This window comes from Dipteris shenzhenensis, chromosome 17 (genome assembly GCF_047967505.1).
Source record: "Dipteris shenzhenensis isolate YYH24624 ecotype China chromosome 17, Dip_SZ_1.0, whole genome shotgun sequence".
NCBI classification, from domain to species: domain Eukaryota; kingdom Viridiplantae; phylum Streptophyta; class Polypodiopsida; order Gleicheniales; family Dipteridaceae; genus Dipteris; species Dipteris shenzhenensis.
This window is the reverse complement of record NC_141612.1, coordinates 28,086,527-28,103,793: the sequence shown is the minus strand read 5'-3', so window position 1 is coordinate 28,103,793 and position 17,267 is coordinate 28,086,527. Positions and strand designations below refer to the sequence as shown.

The 17,267-nt window shown below is 46.8% G+C and overlaps 1 protein-coding gene across 3 annotated transcripts in view; it reads right to left on the bottom strand.

Moving 5' to 3' along the window:
• Window positions 1-2,757: 2,757 nt before the first annotated feature.
• Window positions 2,758-17,267, bottom strand: part of LOC147891934 (phosphopantothenate--cysteine ligase 2-like) — a 38,373-nt gene continuing 23,863 nt past the window's right edge. For 2 of the 3 annotated variants that reach the window (XM_087387966.1, XM_087387964.1), the window contains exon 10: window positions 2,758-3,402. In XM_087387966.1, the coding sequence (XP_087244092.1) occupies window positions 3,157-3,402 (246 nt within the window). In that variant the 3' untranslated portion in view covers window positions 2,758-3,156. Of the gene's footprint in view, window positions 3,403-3,546; window positions 3,590-17,267 lie in introns of all 3 variants that reach the window. The other variant, XM_087387967.1, reaches the window with a different exon arrangement.

The following is a 17,267-nucleotide window of genomic DNA, read 5'->3' as shown; positions in this document are numbered from 1 at the left end:
TCTCTCAAGAAAGGCAAGTGGAATGCATGCATGGAAAGAAGGATTCTAGGGGGTCTAAAAGCTCTATATAGCTTCCAAAACAAATGCAAGAAGGCACACCTGTGGAATTAGGAAATGAGAGTTTTTGTGTACCATAGACAACAATCCTCTATGAATGCCCTATAACATGTTGGGAGAGAATGGAAGCTATACATAAACGTTTCCTGATAGGGCTAGAGGGGGAAGCATCGTGTCAATTCATGGCTTACCTCAACAAATTCGAGAAGATGGACGCCAATAGGATACCACACAAGGCAATGGAAGCTACACAAAGTGTGGGTTGGCAACATAGGAAGGGAATGAAATGGATCAAAACACGATGCCTCATTTAACAAAAGATGCATGTGAAATAAGGGAGATTGTGATGTAGAAAATGCTACAAAAACTCTGGCAAAACCTGGGGGCAAAAATGCAATTTTATAAACAAGAAATTAACTCAATGGACAACCATGGAATAGAAAAATCTCAGGGAAGACATATCAACAATTAAAAGACAGCTCATTTGCAAAATCAAAACTAGCTCACATGATCTCGAAGTAGAGAGGGGCAGATGGGCGAGACCAACAATTCCTAGAGAGGAAAGAACCTACAAACTCTAGCCCACAAGGGAGGTAGAGAACGAACATCATGTACTCCTAGGATGTAAAGCCTACACACACATCAAAGAAGGATACGGGGTGATCCTAAGACCATCAATAGATAATCAAGTCTCTAGAAAGATAGTGTACATATCCACCTTCTTGGCATAAAAATACACCCTTTAAAGCTCTTAAGCATGTTTATACACATTAATGACATCAAAGACATTAAAACAAACTAAAAACAATGTTCATACACATTTATACACATTAATGTGATCAAAGACATCAAAACAAACTAAAAACAATGTTCATACATATTAATGAGAGTCAAAAGATAGATTGCTTTATCCCAATATTTATTTTACCTTGAAGTTCGGAGCTTTTGACTACCAAGCTCTTAATTACTATGTTCCTGAGGACCAAGCTCTTCAATACCAGGCCCTTAACTACTAGGGTCCTAACTAATAGGTTACCTTAGAAAAAACCTACTTGAGTAGCCAACCAAAAAGCTAGGAAGCTAAGAGAGGTTTTCAAACATCGCAACAAGGCACAAGGCCTAGCACACGCGCTAGCCCAACAAGTAACATGACAAGTTTGAAATTATTCTCACCGGATGTAAGGAATCACTATTAGTTAATAGTGATCACCAATCCCATAGATCTTGAAGGGTCTGCCTCGGACTTTAATACAATCATAACATCTCTCTCTCTCTCTCTCTCTCTCTCTCTCTCTCTCTCTCTCTCGGGATACCATGGCTAGCACTACCCTCTTCTATGGCACTTGCAGCAAGGGAAGACCAGAGGTGCTGGCATGCACGCATAGAGAGATGGTTTGAGGGACTGGGGCTCCACATGGACAAACTACCTACATTCCAGTTCAACATCCCTGCTCCGTTTTCTCCCCTCCTGTCACACGAGGTCAACCAAGTTATCCGTGAGGATCTACTACAATACACGCATTTTGGACTTGGTTGGGCCGAGTGTTCTTCCAGAGTGAAGCTGGGCTTCTACAGAGATCACTTCTTACATATCACAGCTTCTACATAGATCACTTCTTACATATCACAGCAAAGGGTTTAATTGTTCCACCAACATACACGCAGATTCACCTACCCCTCTCCATGAGAATCTCTCTTGGGCAGTTTCAGGTCTCTTCACACAGACTCCATATTGAGAGCGGCAGAGCAGAGCAAATACCTAGGGAAGGCGCATATGCACACTATGTGGCATGCAGGAGGTTGAGACAGAGGAGCATTTCATCTTCAAGTGCCCTGTTTACTATGAGATTCGAGGACATTTCTACTGTCTCTTTAGAGATAGTTATGGGATTTTGGCCCGTTTCCTCTCCTACCCAGACCAGCGGTGTTTGGTAGGTTTCATTCATGAGGTGCTTAGACACCACGAGAGGATACTCCGAGCACGGAGACAAGAGCAGACTTCTTCCTCGGCTGATTCCTCTCAGAGCTCTATCACGGGGTTCTTTCAGAAAAGAACAATAGACCCCCACGAGACGAGGCCTCGACATGATCGTGACCCAGAGCCTGTGACCCGACAGCTCAGTCAGAGGGTTGACACACATATCATACTTGGGGACATCCCCTCCTTGTTTAGAGTCGGACAATAAGAGATCATACATCAGAGCTTGGTAATTTTTATCTTGTCCAATACATCGAGCCATTTTTTTGACCCTTGAAAATATGATGGTCTAGAGCGAAAGCATATCAAGGGCATAAGCAAAAATAGTCCCATGCCTTTTCAACTTCCTCATCTATTCAGTACTTGTTCATCACTATTCCTTTGGGAAAATGGTGTCAAAGAAAGTGTCAGAAAAACGACAAGAGCTCAATGGAAGATGCATATCAAATAAGCAATCGACTCTTCAAAGAAGAGAACCCTAAAGCCAAGGACCAACACAACTACCCTATCCAGTACGAGGAATACACAATTATTAGTACAACAAGATTATTCTAGCAACTTGCAATGGGACACGCGTCATCAAGTATGTTCACAGCAGTAAATCTAAGCCATCAACTGGGTCAAGTTTAACCTTGCTATTATGCAATCTTAACATTGATAAAAGGTTTTCCAGATTTCCATAATCCAAGATTCCTGGATTTTTCCTCTCACAAAGCCCCCAAACCATTACTAATCCATATAAATACCTTTTCCTCTTTCAGACATATGTAGACACAGAAGCACTTGGAGCGCACATGCACGCACCCAATATGTTTTATGACTAATCAAAGACCCTTATAAGCCACTTGATATTTTCAACTTCAGTACAAAATCCAAGCACAACTTCATCCAGCCATCGCTTGGGAGCTCAACTGACCACGAAGAGTCTATAAATAAACAAGATATTTCATTCAGGATTCTGCTATATCTATATATCATAACATGCTCATTTATGTAATTGCTCTGCTTGCCTTGCAAGCACTCAATTAAAAAGCATCCCAAAATTTGGATGCAAGCTGTCCACTCTTGGGACATAAAAATTGCAGCCTCTATTGGCATAGTGGGATGTTTGACTAAGGATTTCAAATTCTGACAGAATCATCATGACCCTTTATATAATCAGTGTGCTTGACTTGCAAAAATTCAATAAGAAACATCTCCAAATCTGGATGAGAGCCATCTTTCTCTATAACTGTTTCTCCATGAGTTGTGACGACTATTACCTTGTTTCTCCTACTCATGAGCTCATTAGCCACCACAGCATGCACTCCATACTTTTTTTGTGCCCCCCTCGCTTTTGCCATCAAAATTTGCAGGTCTGTTTCGAGCTGACACAAAATGAAATTATTAATTCTCATCGATATCTCAACAACCTGCACTTGTCCATACACAGGTACAAACATTGCACATTCTACACAAATGTTTCAACATATCAAAGGCCATTCAACAAACCACAGATAGTTTCCAGAAACCTTGGTAGGCAGCTGAAAAAAGAAGACTACGATTGCCCCGATGCTGTATCAGAAACAACCAAATGGCAATTACACACACAGTAATACAGGCGAACATAACAGTTCATATGAACATTTAAGATCTCTATAATTTTTCCATATCAGGTCTCTATTTACTTTGTATGATAGCAATCAAAACATGAGCAAAGGCTGATACAGAAATCACTTAACAGCAGAAACCTTGGTTGGGCTTTGTCCAATCTCCGCATTCAAGAACATGGCGGGCAATGAGCACCAAAAGCCATCCAGAAACCCTTTCCCACCAAGGCACACCAAGCCTTGAAACAAGCAAAGGCACATTCCTTGCGGGGCAGAAAGTACACCCATGTAGAACTGATGCAATCATCCACAATCAACATGAAATACAGAACTCCACCCAGGTAGGGGTATGCACAGGTCGACATAAATCAATGTGAACCAACCCTAGTAATTGTGAAGTCGGGTCAACCGACCCAGCCTGGGTGGGTTGACTGACCCTGGGGTCAGCCATATGGCAGCCCCTGGATCGGCCACTGCCAGGCCTTTATACAGCCCGGCCCTCCTCCATTGTTGGTATCTGCTGGACCATGTGTTCTCTCCTCTGATTGGGATGTTCCCTTGCTACAATACTCAGTTGCCATTGCCTCAGATTTGTGTTGATTCTCTCTCCCACTGCTGCATGCTTCCACACTTCTCCACTCTCACATGGTATCAGACTTCAAGTCGGGCAGGGACCAAGAGAAGGAAGATTCAGATGCGAGATTCTGAAGGCATCGCACTGTAAAAGTGGCTGCAATACCCAAGGTTCATCGCCTGTGTCCAAGTCCCTGTAGCCCAGATCTGCACTATATTGAGCTCTTGTGCTCCGTCTACAGGTCCTGGGGCCAGACGTCTACCCCACAAGGTCTTTGGAAGCTGTTTCCAGCAGCTAATTTGTGCCGTGGCTGGTCTAGTCAACAGCACATCTGGTCAGTAGTTTATTTTTTAACAGGCCCCATTGATTACAGGCTGATTGGCAGAGTTTCTTAGACCTGTTTAAGGTAGGTTGAGTGCTGCTCACTCCCTGCAGAGTCTAGCCCAAGGCATTCTGCCTTTGCACTGTTTTGGTTACTGTTTGAATCTGTCAGAAGGTCTAGTGACTCGCTGTGTGCACTGCACACTCGAGCTGTTTGTCAACCAGCAAGGTTCTTGGAAAAGCGAGGTTTGCAGAGGAGTATAGGGCGGCTGTTTGTAGCAGCCTCTTCGAGGTATGGGCAACATAGGCGCTTGGCAATTGGGTGTAGAAAGCAGTTAGCATGCTTCTCCTTCCATCCCACACCGCCATCCTTTCTCTACTTCTTCACAGGATCCACCCAGTGTTGAGGCAGGAATAGTTTCAGGAAGATCCAGGTTCTATGGCTCCCCCATGCATGGAGGACAAGTTGAACAGACACTGAAGGCTTCAACTCAAGATTTGGTTCATACACAAGGGCATTCAGGGATACAAAAATAAACCTGGGAGGATCGTGACTCAAAAGCACACAGCAGCATTGATGCGCACCACCACGCTAGAGGTTTCTCCATGAGTGCAGACCCTCCACAGTGCCTATGAGGTCTGGTCCAAACTGGAGGATCTTTATGAAAGGGACTCGGCAATGAGAGCAGTTATTCTTCAGAGGCAGCTCTACAGTCTCGAGTTCCCCTCTAGCAGTACGATGCAACCCTTTCTGACGAAGGCTTTTGTCAATGGGATCTGCTTTGACATCTCTTCAGCTAGCAGCTCTTATTCTCACCAAGCTTCCACTATTAACATATGATATAGTCTCCCGAACATTATGGTGCCAGCTTACATCTCAACACAAGGCCAAGAAAAATAGGAGCAAGTCCTACACGTGTGGCAAAAGTGGACATTTGTGCGAGGAACTGCAAGTCCAAGGGTAAGTCTCTCAACCAGGACTCATCATTGGACTCCGACCAGACAAGTGGATCCAAGCCAATAACGGTTGCCAAGGATCGCAAGGCGGTACGATCTTTCTGACAGTAAGAAGTCTCCCCCACGGGTCACAGCTAGAGAGGGCATGCAGGCAGGAGAGAGGGCTGCTTCTGGCCCTACTCAGTTGAAATTCTGGTACGCAAGGTAAAAGTGTGGAGCTATGGAGCAGATGCATTCAAGGTTCATTGCTTGGGGTCGCAGTGACTATGGACCGAGGAGTTTGAGTTCATTGTATGGGGTTCCTCTATATGATGAGTTTACGATCAGGATACAGGACGTGGTGTGTTCCAAGTTCATAATACTCCATTGGGAATCCGTGCTACTAGCTTGGGAAATCATAGTTGAGGATGACTCTTTCACGGTTCGAGGTGGCACTTCTTTGAGAACCCAGGCCATCAGGAGCTATCTCCTCGGACACTCCCTTATGTGCTGTGCAGGACGGTCCTTGGTGGCATCTTCATCCGCTTGCTTCTTCAGATCATCTGCTCACTTTGAATTGCAGAGAGGATGTTAAAGTTGTGTGCATCTCATAGTGAGTGAGGGCTTCTCTGTGGGTGTTCCCGCCCTATTCAGGATAGGTTTGACTGAGTTTTTATGCCTATTTATGGGCTTCTTGGCAAGACACTATGGCCCAGTTTGTAGGGCAGGAGGGCCAACCCATTTTGGGGCTTGACCCTGGTCAGGTCGGTTGACTGACATTACGGCTGTAGCTAAGGAACTTGTATCCTACTTGTGGCTCCACTGAGGACATTTCCTCCAGTGACCCTTCTGGCCGCAAGGCATCATGATCCGAATCGGACATCTCTCGGAAGACTTTGATAGGAAGACTTCCACTTGTCCATCTTGTTGTTGTTCTTGTTGTTGTTCTGCCCTTTTGACTGCTCGGGGGGTTCAAGACCTATGGAGGGTTCAAAAACTGCTCCTCCTGGTTCAAGACCATCGGCACAAGCTCCTCCCAAGTAGCTGAGTCTTCCACTGGTATTCAAAGATGAATAGAAAGCTGAGTACTAAGAGAAGAGATGAGACAGTAAGGTGATGGCCATGTTCTCTGATGATATCTCCTTCCTTGCCTAAAGAACCTCCTGCTGAAGAGCTTGCAGCTTGTTAATGTACACCCAAATGGTTGAAGACTTTGCAGAATTCAGCACACGCATCTGCACCTCCAAGGACACTCTTTTCATGGGTGATACCCAATTGTATAAAGAGGCCAAATGCTCCCAAATCCCTTTGACCAGTGTCATGTGTTTCACATGATTGATCACTTGAGGTGTCAATTGACGAAGATGAAGGACCATACACTAGCATTGACATGATCCCATAAATGTGTCAGGGTTTCCCGCTCCTTTTGGACTATTTTTTCATGGTCCTCCTCCATATTTGGCCTTACAACTCCAACTAAAATGAAATCAGCCTAGTCCTAGGACTGCGAAATAGACTCCGTCATTAGCTTCCAAATATCGCAGTTCTTCTTGTCCATCTAATGGTCTGCCAGGAATGTACGAAGGACAGGGATCTTCACAGGCTTCTCAGCCATCTCAAGCAAATCTGTCATCTCGGGGGGTGAACTTGCTCTTGTGAAGGGAGGGTGGGTGGCGAAAAAAATAGCTTGTAAGGCAGCTATCCTGTGGTGGCACCTCCTTCTAGCTGCTTCCCCTCATCCCATACAGTCCACTCCTACTCTGATCAGTAGCAAACACAGCCTGTCCTGTAAGCTCTCTCCATGTCCAAGGCTTCAAAGTACCTTGTGCTGTGATACTATGTCAGAGATGCAGCGGAAATATGTGAAATGAGAGAGAGCGGAAATGTGCAAGAGAATGCAAGTGAACGCAAGAGAGGGATGCTGGAACTTCTGCTTTATTCACTATTGAAAACCAGCTGAAATGTGACGTACAACAACGGCAAAACTGTGCCCACGGGCCACCCTGTTGGTCGGTCTGTTTAATCAGGCCGACTGGCCCGACTTTAGCCCTGGTTGGCTGGTCTTTAACCCAACGTGCTGGTTGGGTGGTTCGCTGGCCTGCTGGCCATATATGGCCCCTACCAGCTCATATCCAGCCCCAAACCCAGGCCCTACATACACCCCTTCATCAAGCCCACATGCCTTAGCAACAGCCCACCCGACTACCAGCAGAAATACAGGGAGAGAAGAAGAGAAAAACTACTACCATCGTCGGGCAGGCACACCCACATAGCAGCCTCACTCCCTACGGTACAAACAAGAGATGAACAATTCTAAAGTGATCTAATTAGGTGTCTCAACAAAGCACTTAAGGTCATTACACCATATCAGATTTGGTATGAAAGAAGACCCAATGTTAGTTACTCCCGTACATTTGGATGCGTAGCATATGCACATGTACATCAAGAATTGAGAGGAAACCTTGATGGCAAAGCTGAGAAGTACATATTTGTGGGCTACAGCATTGAAAGCAAGGGTTACAAACTCTACAATCTTGCTACCAAGAAGGTTTCACTGGTAGAGATTTTATTTTTGCTGAGAAATCAGATTTACACCTTGCTATATTTGACAAAAATCAGGGTTCACCGGATGTGTTTGAAGGGCTGCTTCCCATTTCTTTTGATACTGGAGCCCATACGCATGTTGAAAATCAGAATTTGCTTCACAAGTTGTTGATGCCTCAGTTCAATCTGTGGCTGGTCCTGTTGCTCACCAAGTGAAGATGCTGCGGCACAAGAAAGTTCAGCAATGCAGGAAGCTAGGACAATCCGTCATTGGCTGCTCCGTAATCTCCAGAAGAGGACGCTCTCTGCACCACTTCTTGGGTGCACACCTCCTGACACTAGAGACACTGAGGATGCAACTATTTGGTTCAACTTGGGCCAGTAATTTGCTGGAAATAGATGGACCTGATTGTTTTGATGATGCACGTGACAATGTGCATTGGATGCAAGCTATGCAAGCAGAGATCAACTCCAAGAAAAACCACATGTGGGATTTGGTGCACTTCCCTGTGGGCAAGAAAGCAATAGGTACAAAGTCGGTATATAAGCTGAAACAAAGATCGGATGGATCTATTGCCAGGTACCAAGCCTGTCTTTTTGCAGAGGGCTATGCTCAAAAAAATGGCATAGATGTTGCACTTGTCTTGGGTGTAGATGCCCGCACTAGACCCCCACATAGAGGCTCTACACATTCAGCTCATTGTATGTCTTTTCAGTCTCATAGACCCTTCTGTCTTTCAAAGACCTTTGATAGACTCCCCCTCTGTCCCGCCATCGGCAGCATATGGCTGGCTGCTCCCTAAATCCCTCTCTAGTGTTTGTCTTTGCTAATCTCCCCCTCCCTCCCTCCGTCCCTTTTCCCCACTTCCTCTCTAGTAGTACGCCTCCCATACAACTCCTGCATAGCCTCTCTGTACAGCTCCTGCGTAGCCTCTACGTACAGCTCCTGTGTAGCCCCTGTGTACAACTCCTGCGTAGCCTCTCCCATACAGCTCATGCGTAGCCTCTCCCTACAACTCGTGTGTAGCCCTTCCGTACAGCCTCCGCAACTCTTCCGTACCCCTCTGTACAGCTTCCTGTACAGCTCATGCTGCTCCTGCATCAGATCTAGCTTGCAGTAGCTCCCTTCTCCGTCCCCTAACCCCGAGCTGTGTTTGAACCCCCAGCCCAGCCCGGGGGTTAGCTGTAGCCAGGGCGTATTATAAGCATGGCCAAGATGGAGTGGCCTATCCTCTCCTCCAAATCCCCCTCTGCCTCCACCCCAAAAAACAACTATTCCTACCAGCAGCAGAAGACCCCTCTACTCTTCAGTTGCCAGGACACCCTCTCCATATGCACAGACATATTTACAGAGGTGGTTTTGACCACCCATTCTGGGGCAACATGAACAGATTTATTTCTTACAGCGAGAAGTGAGGGAGCTGAAGATATTGCTGGAAGAGGTGAAAGCTAGATTTTGGGTCCTTGAGGGGCCTGGATAGCTGTAGAGGCTTCTCCCCCTACCACCCAGTTGGCCTCCACAGTCAAGGATTTAGTGCATACCCAAGTTCAAACATTAAGAAGGAAGTGAGTGTGGAACTGGACACAAAAGCAAGTAAGACTGATATTCAAGCAGAGATTAAAGAGCATGAAGCTAGACAGGACAACGCACTGAAGATTAGAATATGGGGACTCCCAGAAAACTGGTACAAAGAGGAGAACACATTTAGTGAAACATTGGCAAGGGTCAACGCAACCTTGCTCAACATTGAATGGACCGATGGTAATGAGGAGGAAGAGGATGACTCCACACCACTTTCTATTGGACAATCTAAAGGTCATGCCATCCTTACATTAAAATCAAAAGATTTGCGGATCAACCTCCTACAACAATCTTATAAGCTAAAGGGTACCAAAGTATGGATAGTTGAGGAGCTTACACAAGCTAAACTTAAGAACAAGGCAACGGAATTAGCAAAGGTCAAGGCTGCCAAGAAGATGGGAAATGGGTAGTATACCGTGAAGGAGTGGCACTTATTGAAGAGTTCAAATCAAAACCAAAAGACTCTCAGGATTAAACTGATGTATGGCCAGCTATATATGTGTATGTTTTATCTAGGTTATCAAGTAGGTACTTGAAATAAAATGGAGCTGCCTCTGCACTCCATGGGAGCTGCCCTATGCCCTCCCTAAGCTGATGTACTAGATGGTTTTCATGTTGTCCCATGGACGTTAATAGACTCTCTCTCTCTCTCTCTCTCTCTCTCTCTCTCTCTCTCTTCCAAAGACTTTAATAAACTTTCTTTCTTTTTCTTTCTCTCTCTCTCCGTCCGCACCGCGACCTCCCTCCCTCCTGCCCCGCCCTGCAGCAACCCCCCTCTAGCATTCGCCCGCCTCCCTCTGCAACCATTTGCCCCCCACTAGATTCCCGTGCCTCCCTCCCTCCAGCATTCTTCATCATGTGCCAGCCTAGCCTGCATTTGTGCATCTCCTCATAAGCCCTTGTGCATTTTGCTATGCTGCTCGTTGAGGTTTTGTTGCATTTCAGATTGCTGCACACTGAGGCTCTGCTGGATGTCAGCTCTGCTCCGCTCCGGTGCAGTCCTCAACATGCGGGAAGGCGTGTGGCAGTGAAGAATCAAGGCAACAAACCAGCCCAACATACGGCTTGGAGAGACAAGGCAATTATTGGTCTGGGTCTCTTTGACAATCTCCTCCATCATCTGGACCTCATCAAAACTGCCAAAGAAGTATGGACTGGTCTTGAAGCACAATTTAAATAATTCCAAGTTGTTTCTCAAGATGCAATTGTATAGCATGTCGTATGAAGGGTCAGATACACAACACTTGGATGCTCTTAGCCTTCCTTTTCAGCCCTAAAATGCCTGCTAGATAATGATGATAAGAAGGTTGTCCTTCTTAACAGCCTCACCAATGAAGAATGATTTAAAGAAACTCTGCTAGCCTTGAAAGTAGGATGAGATATGTCCTATGAGGAGAAGGTAGCAGTTTTTATGAAAGAAGACCGGCATATGCTCGACACGACCTCCCCTACAAGACCTTCCTCACCAAAGACAAACCAAAGAAACGCGGCTACTACAAAAATCTTGGTCACACAATTGACTAGTGCTACAACAAGGTGGGAAAACCACAAGAGAAACAACATGCTTAACTCATAGCAACTTCTTGCAGCCATTCAGATGATGACCCAGAGCCCTCGACAATCACAGAAAATGTCATGACGGTTACAATTGACTCATTGTCTCTTGATAGTGATAAACACTACGATGAATGTGTTAGAAAACGGAGGGAATGAATCACTCAAACCTCCAGCCAAGATCTCTCCCGCTCTTCTTGACACTCAACTCAGATAACTGATCACAGATGCAATAAACACTCACTCAGAGATAAATTAAACAGAGAGAGAGAATATATTCATCCACCGGATGGTGGGCAGAAAACTGGCTCCAGGGGAGCAATACAAAACTCAGCCAAGTGCTGAGGAGAACTGATGGAACTCTCTCTGTTAGACTAGACCAGCTCTGAGTGCACAGCACAGCCTATGACTGAGGCTTTCTGTCCTGCACTGGATGCTGGAATGGAGGAAAGTGTGGGCCTTTTATAGGCACTGCCCAGGCCTTCTGGACTGGCTGACCAGCAGGGTCGGTCCCTTGACTGGTGGCCGACCAGAAAAATCTGGAAATCCGACCAGGGTCGGCCCTGGTCGGTGGCCCTGGTTGGGCCGACTGGCCCTGCCACAGGCCCCTATAAAAGGGTGCCCTGTGCAGCCAGTCCATGGGACTGTTTGTGCTTCCAGGGAGGCAAAGGGCCCCCCCTAATTCTCTGCTGTTTGCAGACAGCAACCAGCCCGTGTGCTGGTTGCCTATGATGTCTGCCTGGGTCTCTCTTTCCCATCCCTCCTACCTCTCACTACCCCTTGTCCCCACAAAACGGGGGCTCACAGGTGGGCACAGTGAGTCTCTAACAGAATGGGCTTTCTAAATCCTCTACCTTTCTCTCCTGAATAATGTCTGTGTGGGGTAATCTGCCTGAGTTACAAATCCAAAACCAAAATTATAGTAGTGTGTGTGTGTGTGTTTTCCTTCAGGGGGGGCTATCTTTTAGGGGGGACACATGGAAGTTGTGAATCTTTCCCATGGCCTCTAAGTCGGATCCAAGAGCCATGATTGAGTATGAACCTGCACCATGCTTGCCTTTGTTGAGCCTTTGAGCCATGTGTATGTACCTCTAAATTTAGTTCTACTATAAACCTCTGAGCTCATTGGTATAACATGCCATGCTCTAGCAATGTCTGCTAAAGTACCATTCTTCCTTTCAGCTCTTCCATTCTGTTGAGGAGTGCATTCTTCCTTTCAGCTCTTGCATTCTGTTGAGGAGTGCATTCTGTAAATTGTCTTCGAATGCCATGACTTCTGTAAAAGTTCATGAATGCTGAAGACATGTATTCACCTCCTCTATCTGATCTCATGATTTCGATCTTTCTGCCTGTCTGGTTTTCTACCATGGCTTTGAATTCTTGAAATCTGAGAAAGACTTCAGACTTCTCTTTCAAAAAGTAGACCCAACAATATCAGCTATAGTCGTTGAATTGTCTTCGAATGCCATGACTTCTGTAAAAGTTCATGAACGCTGAAGACATGTATTTACCTCCTCCATCTGATCTCATGATTTTGATCTTTCTGCCTGTCTGGTTTTCGACCATGGCTTTGAATTCTTGAAATCTGAAAGACTTCAGATTTCTCTTTCAAAAAGTAGACCCGACAATATCAGCTATAGTCGTCGATGAAAGTCAAGTAGTAAAGTGAACCATTGATGCTGCGGGTCAAGGCATAACCCCATACATCTGTATGAATCAAATCAAGAATACCTCGTGCTCGAGAGGTACTTCTGTCAAAATTGGTTCGCTTTTGTTTACCGAAGCAGCATGCTTTGCAAACTGTTCCAAGAAACTCTAGCTTTGGAATTCCAATTGCCATATTCTAATTTCTGAGCTCTATCAAGCTTTTGAAATTGACATGTCCATATCTCTTGTGCCATTTTGTGGAAAGTGGCATCTGTTGCGGTTGAGCTCACATGGCATGCAAATCTGGTACTATAGCTAACATTCTGCACAAGCGTCCTTCCTTGACTGCTTTTCCTACTAGTTGATATCCTCTGGATTTGTGCAACCTAATGGCTGGCCCACAAGCCTCTGCATCTGGCATACATGGCCCTACCTCCAGCCCTGTACCCTAGCTCTCTCCTAATCTAGCCTGAAAGGGGTGGGGCACACCCACATAGAAGGCCTCTCTCTCTAGACTAAACAATGAGATGCCCTAAACTCTAACAGCTCCGAACTCATACTCAGCCGACTAGACAGTCAGCTGATGTCAGCCCTCCAGTCGCCTATGTTAGCTTCCCGCTTTGCCCTATTTATAGGGCTCCTCCACTCCCCTTCATTTTAACACTTGGAGAAGCATTTCTTCCTTGTATCTGGTCATTCTCCCCCTGCTATATACACAGACACACTTCCCTCTTTCTGTGTCTATTGTCTCTCTCTCCCTGCTGCATGCTTCGGCACTTTTCTACACTCACATGGTATCAGACTTCTGGCCAGTGAGGGACCAGGAGAGGGCAGTGATAGGTACAGACCAAGAGAGGGCATCCTTTGACCTGTAATCGCGAAGCCTACTGCTGCAATTGTATCCCTGTCTGCAGCGATTAGTTCCAGCCCTTCTTCCCTTCTGTGTGCCAGCCACTCCGACCTAAATCAGCATGGCTTTTAGGCGCTACAGGTCCCCGGGCCAAGAGACACCCACTCATAGGTATTTGCGGCCATCCAATCTGGTCTTTTTTAGACTGTTTTGGATGAGCTGAGTTGATGGAACAAGGCGTGGACAGCGTGGGACGAGTGGTGAAGAGCAGTTTGGGTGCCTCTTCTTCCATCCCAAACCCCCATCCCTCCTTGTCCCTTCCTCTACTCTACTCCCTGGGCCTCTTTCTTTGCAAGATCTCCGGCAGTGAGGCGAATGGAATAGTTCCGGGATGACCACATTTCAATGGCTCCTCCATGCATGAACATAGAGGACAAACTAAACTGAACAAACTATGCTCACTGGCATCTTCAACTCAAGGTGTGGTTCATCCATAAAGGGATCTAGAACCTGGTTCAGGGCTTTAAGAAGAAACCCGAGCGCCTAGTGAACCCTAAGAAATGAACCACGGATCAAGAGAATGAATTCCACGATGCATTAGCGGGCTGGGAGGAACGAGATTCGAAGGCTTGGTCAGGACCATCTCACAGGAGATATCTCCAGTAGTCCACACCCTTACAAGTGCAGTCGAAGTATGGTCCAAGCTGGAGGATCTCTACGCACGAGACTCAGCAATGCCGGCTGTCATATTGATGGGGCAGCTTTTCAGTCTAGAGTTTCAGAGAGGCAGTTCAATGCAGCACTTCCTCATGAAGGCAAAGGCTCTCCACGACCATCTTTTGTCGATGGAAGCTGCTTTGACATCCCTTCAGCTGGCGGCACTTATCCTCATCAAGCTCCTGCCTGGTTATGACATGGTCTCCCGAGCCTTGTTGTCTCAGGTGATGAACCTCAGCTCCACGTTGCTCGAGGAGGAGACAGTTTTGTTGTCCCAGGGGAGATTGACCGTCTCTACGTGTGGCAACGAGGCCCTTTCATCAGTGTACAAGGCCAAGAAAAGCAGGAGCACGTGCTGCAACTGTGGCAAAAGAGGACATTTGTCACGAGACTGTAAGTCCAAGCAGAAGTCCAAGGACAATAACTCATATGATTCTGAGCGAGGCAGTGCCAAGGCAAGCAAAGGACATGCTGCCATGAGGCCTGGGATAGCACCATCTTTCTAATATAGTTGACAACTCCCCCCAGAGGTCACAGCTGGAGATGGCATCATAGTTACCAGAAACGGCCATTTCTGGCCTAGAAACGGAGACGCCGAAACCAAAAATGGCATAATCTGTGGAGGGGGTTTTGGGTGTGTGGCCCTCTTTTGATTAAACTGATTTTTATCAAAAAAATTTTCATCGATTCGTCACCTCCTGTCGTCGTTTTCGCCACCTCCTGTGTTGCTGCTCTCCATCATGCTGCTTTCCAACCTCTCCATCTTTATCATTTGATTCCTAGGCCGCAGCCTACTCTCCTCTCCATCCCTCCATCCTGCAGGCTGGTAGCTGCTCTCCATCCTCAGCCTGCTCTCAGCTCTCTACCAATTCTCCCGTATCACAGCGTCCGTACAACTGTACAGCTTCTCCGTCCTCCCGCTAGCCTCCGTACAGCTTCTCCCAAACCACAGCGTCCGTACAGCTTCTGTTGGAACGGTCACCTCCCCATTTGTAAGCCCCCAAATGAGGAGAGCATGGGGGGGGTGAACCTAGGGTTTGAGTGTCTCTCACATGGGCATCTGATTGGATGCCATGTGGGCAAGAATCATAGAGATGGTGGGTACTTGGAGCTAGGATGGATCTGCAGTAGCAAAAGGCGAAGCAGTAGCCAGCACAAGGAACCCGTACAGCGCAGGACACGTGGCTGGGAAGAGGGCCTGGCAGAGGCACAGACATGGCAGGGAGTGCAGGCCCAGATCTGCAGCAGGAAATGTGACTGTCAGTGGGCAGGTGGCAGGCCTTTTATAGGCTGCATATTTGCCTTGAATGGAGGGCCAAAAGCCCTGGAAGTTTGGGCCATAAAAGGCCTGGGTTGTGTGCCTTATAGGGCTGGACCAGCCACAGACTGGTCAGCCAGTCTGGTCGGCCAGTCTGTACCAGGCTGGTCGGTTTTTATCAGCCCCCTCTGGGGCCTATATAAAGAGGCCATTCAGGCCTTATTTTGACATCATCTGGAGCAGCAATTCCACCAGCAGAAGGAGCAGCAGCAGGGTTATCTTTGGGCCTACAGTCAGGAGGAGAAAGAAGTACCTTGTGCTGCAGACTTAGCTAACAGGAAGCTGCCCACCTAGACTGGTTTCCAGACAGCAAGGTGGAGAAGATCATTCTAGACGGAAAGTCTACTCACGCTCGAGGTGGAGCACGCGGACTCTAGTCTAGAGATAGCCAGCAGATAGGAGGACTTTTGTGGTAAGATCAGAGGACCACACCATTGGTGGGACTCTGGACCTGTCTCTTTTGTATTGTGTCAGAGGAGCACTTCACTTTCAAATGCCCCGTGTAGTACGCGTACAAAGGTCAATATCACTGCCTCTTCAGGGATGGATTCAAACCCCTATCCAATCTCCTTTCCTACCACTAGATCATAGATGCTTGGCAACCTTCATTCACGAGGCCGTCCGTCCTAGGGAGTCTTTGCTCCAAACACAAAGGCACGATCAGGATACCCATTCAGACTCCTCTCAGAGCATGATCACTGAGTTCTTCCAATCAGATGGCACCGAGCAACAGGACTTGTATAGACAACAGACGCGAGGATTGGAGCCAGAGATACGATAGGCTCGCCAACAGATTGAGGCACACCTCTATACTCTATGTGATTGGCAAGAGATTGAGTCAAAAAAGCACTTTGCTTTCAAATGCCCTATATACTATGAGATCCGAGGCTGTTACCATTGTCTCCTCATGGATGGTTTCGGACCCCTCTCTAGTTTATTGTCTTACCCAAATCAATAGAAGCTTGACGGCTTTTATTCATGAGGCCGTCCAACGGAGATAGCATTTACTCAGGACACAAAGGAGAGATCAAGGTCTATAACCAAACTCCGCTCAGAGCATCATCACTAAGTTTTTCCACCCAAATAGTACTAACCAGCAGGCCCTAGGGAGTCCGCAAAGCCAAGGTCCAAAGGGAGAGACACGATAAACTCGTTAGCTGGTCGATGCATAGATCAGGCTCGGGGATCTTCCCTCCATATTCACCAAACCAAAGGCATGGCAGATGGGGGTGATAGAGGCACTCGTCCGACGTAGGCCACAGCCGAGAGACCATAGCGGACCACATGCACAAACCGCCACTATCGCTATATCACAAGTTTTATGCCACCGCAGCCTCGTACACCACCGGGCTCCCCCTTGGGCTTGATCCCTCCGCCAACTTTCACAATATCATCGCACTGATGCCATGCCACAGCTTCCATCCTCTCCATGGGCTCAGACATCTTTATGTATTAGTATTTCTTTCAGTCTCACCAACCCTTCCGTATCTATCTATCCAAATATCATCGCAATGATGCCACGCCACAACTTCCATCATCTCCATGGGCTCGAACATCTTTAAATATTAGTATTTCTTTCATTCTCATAGACCCTTCCGTA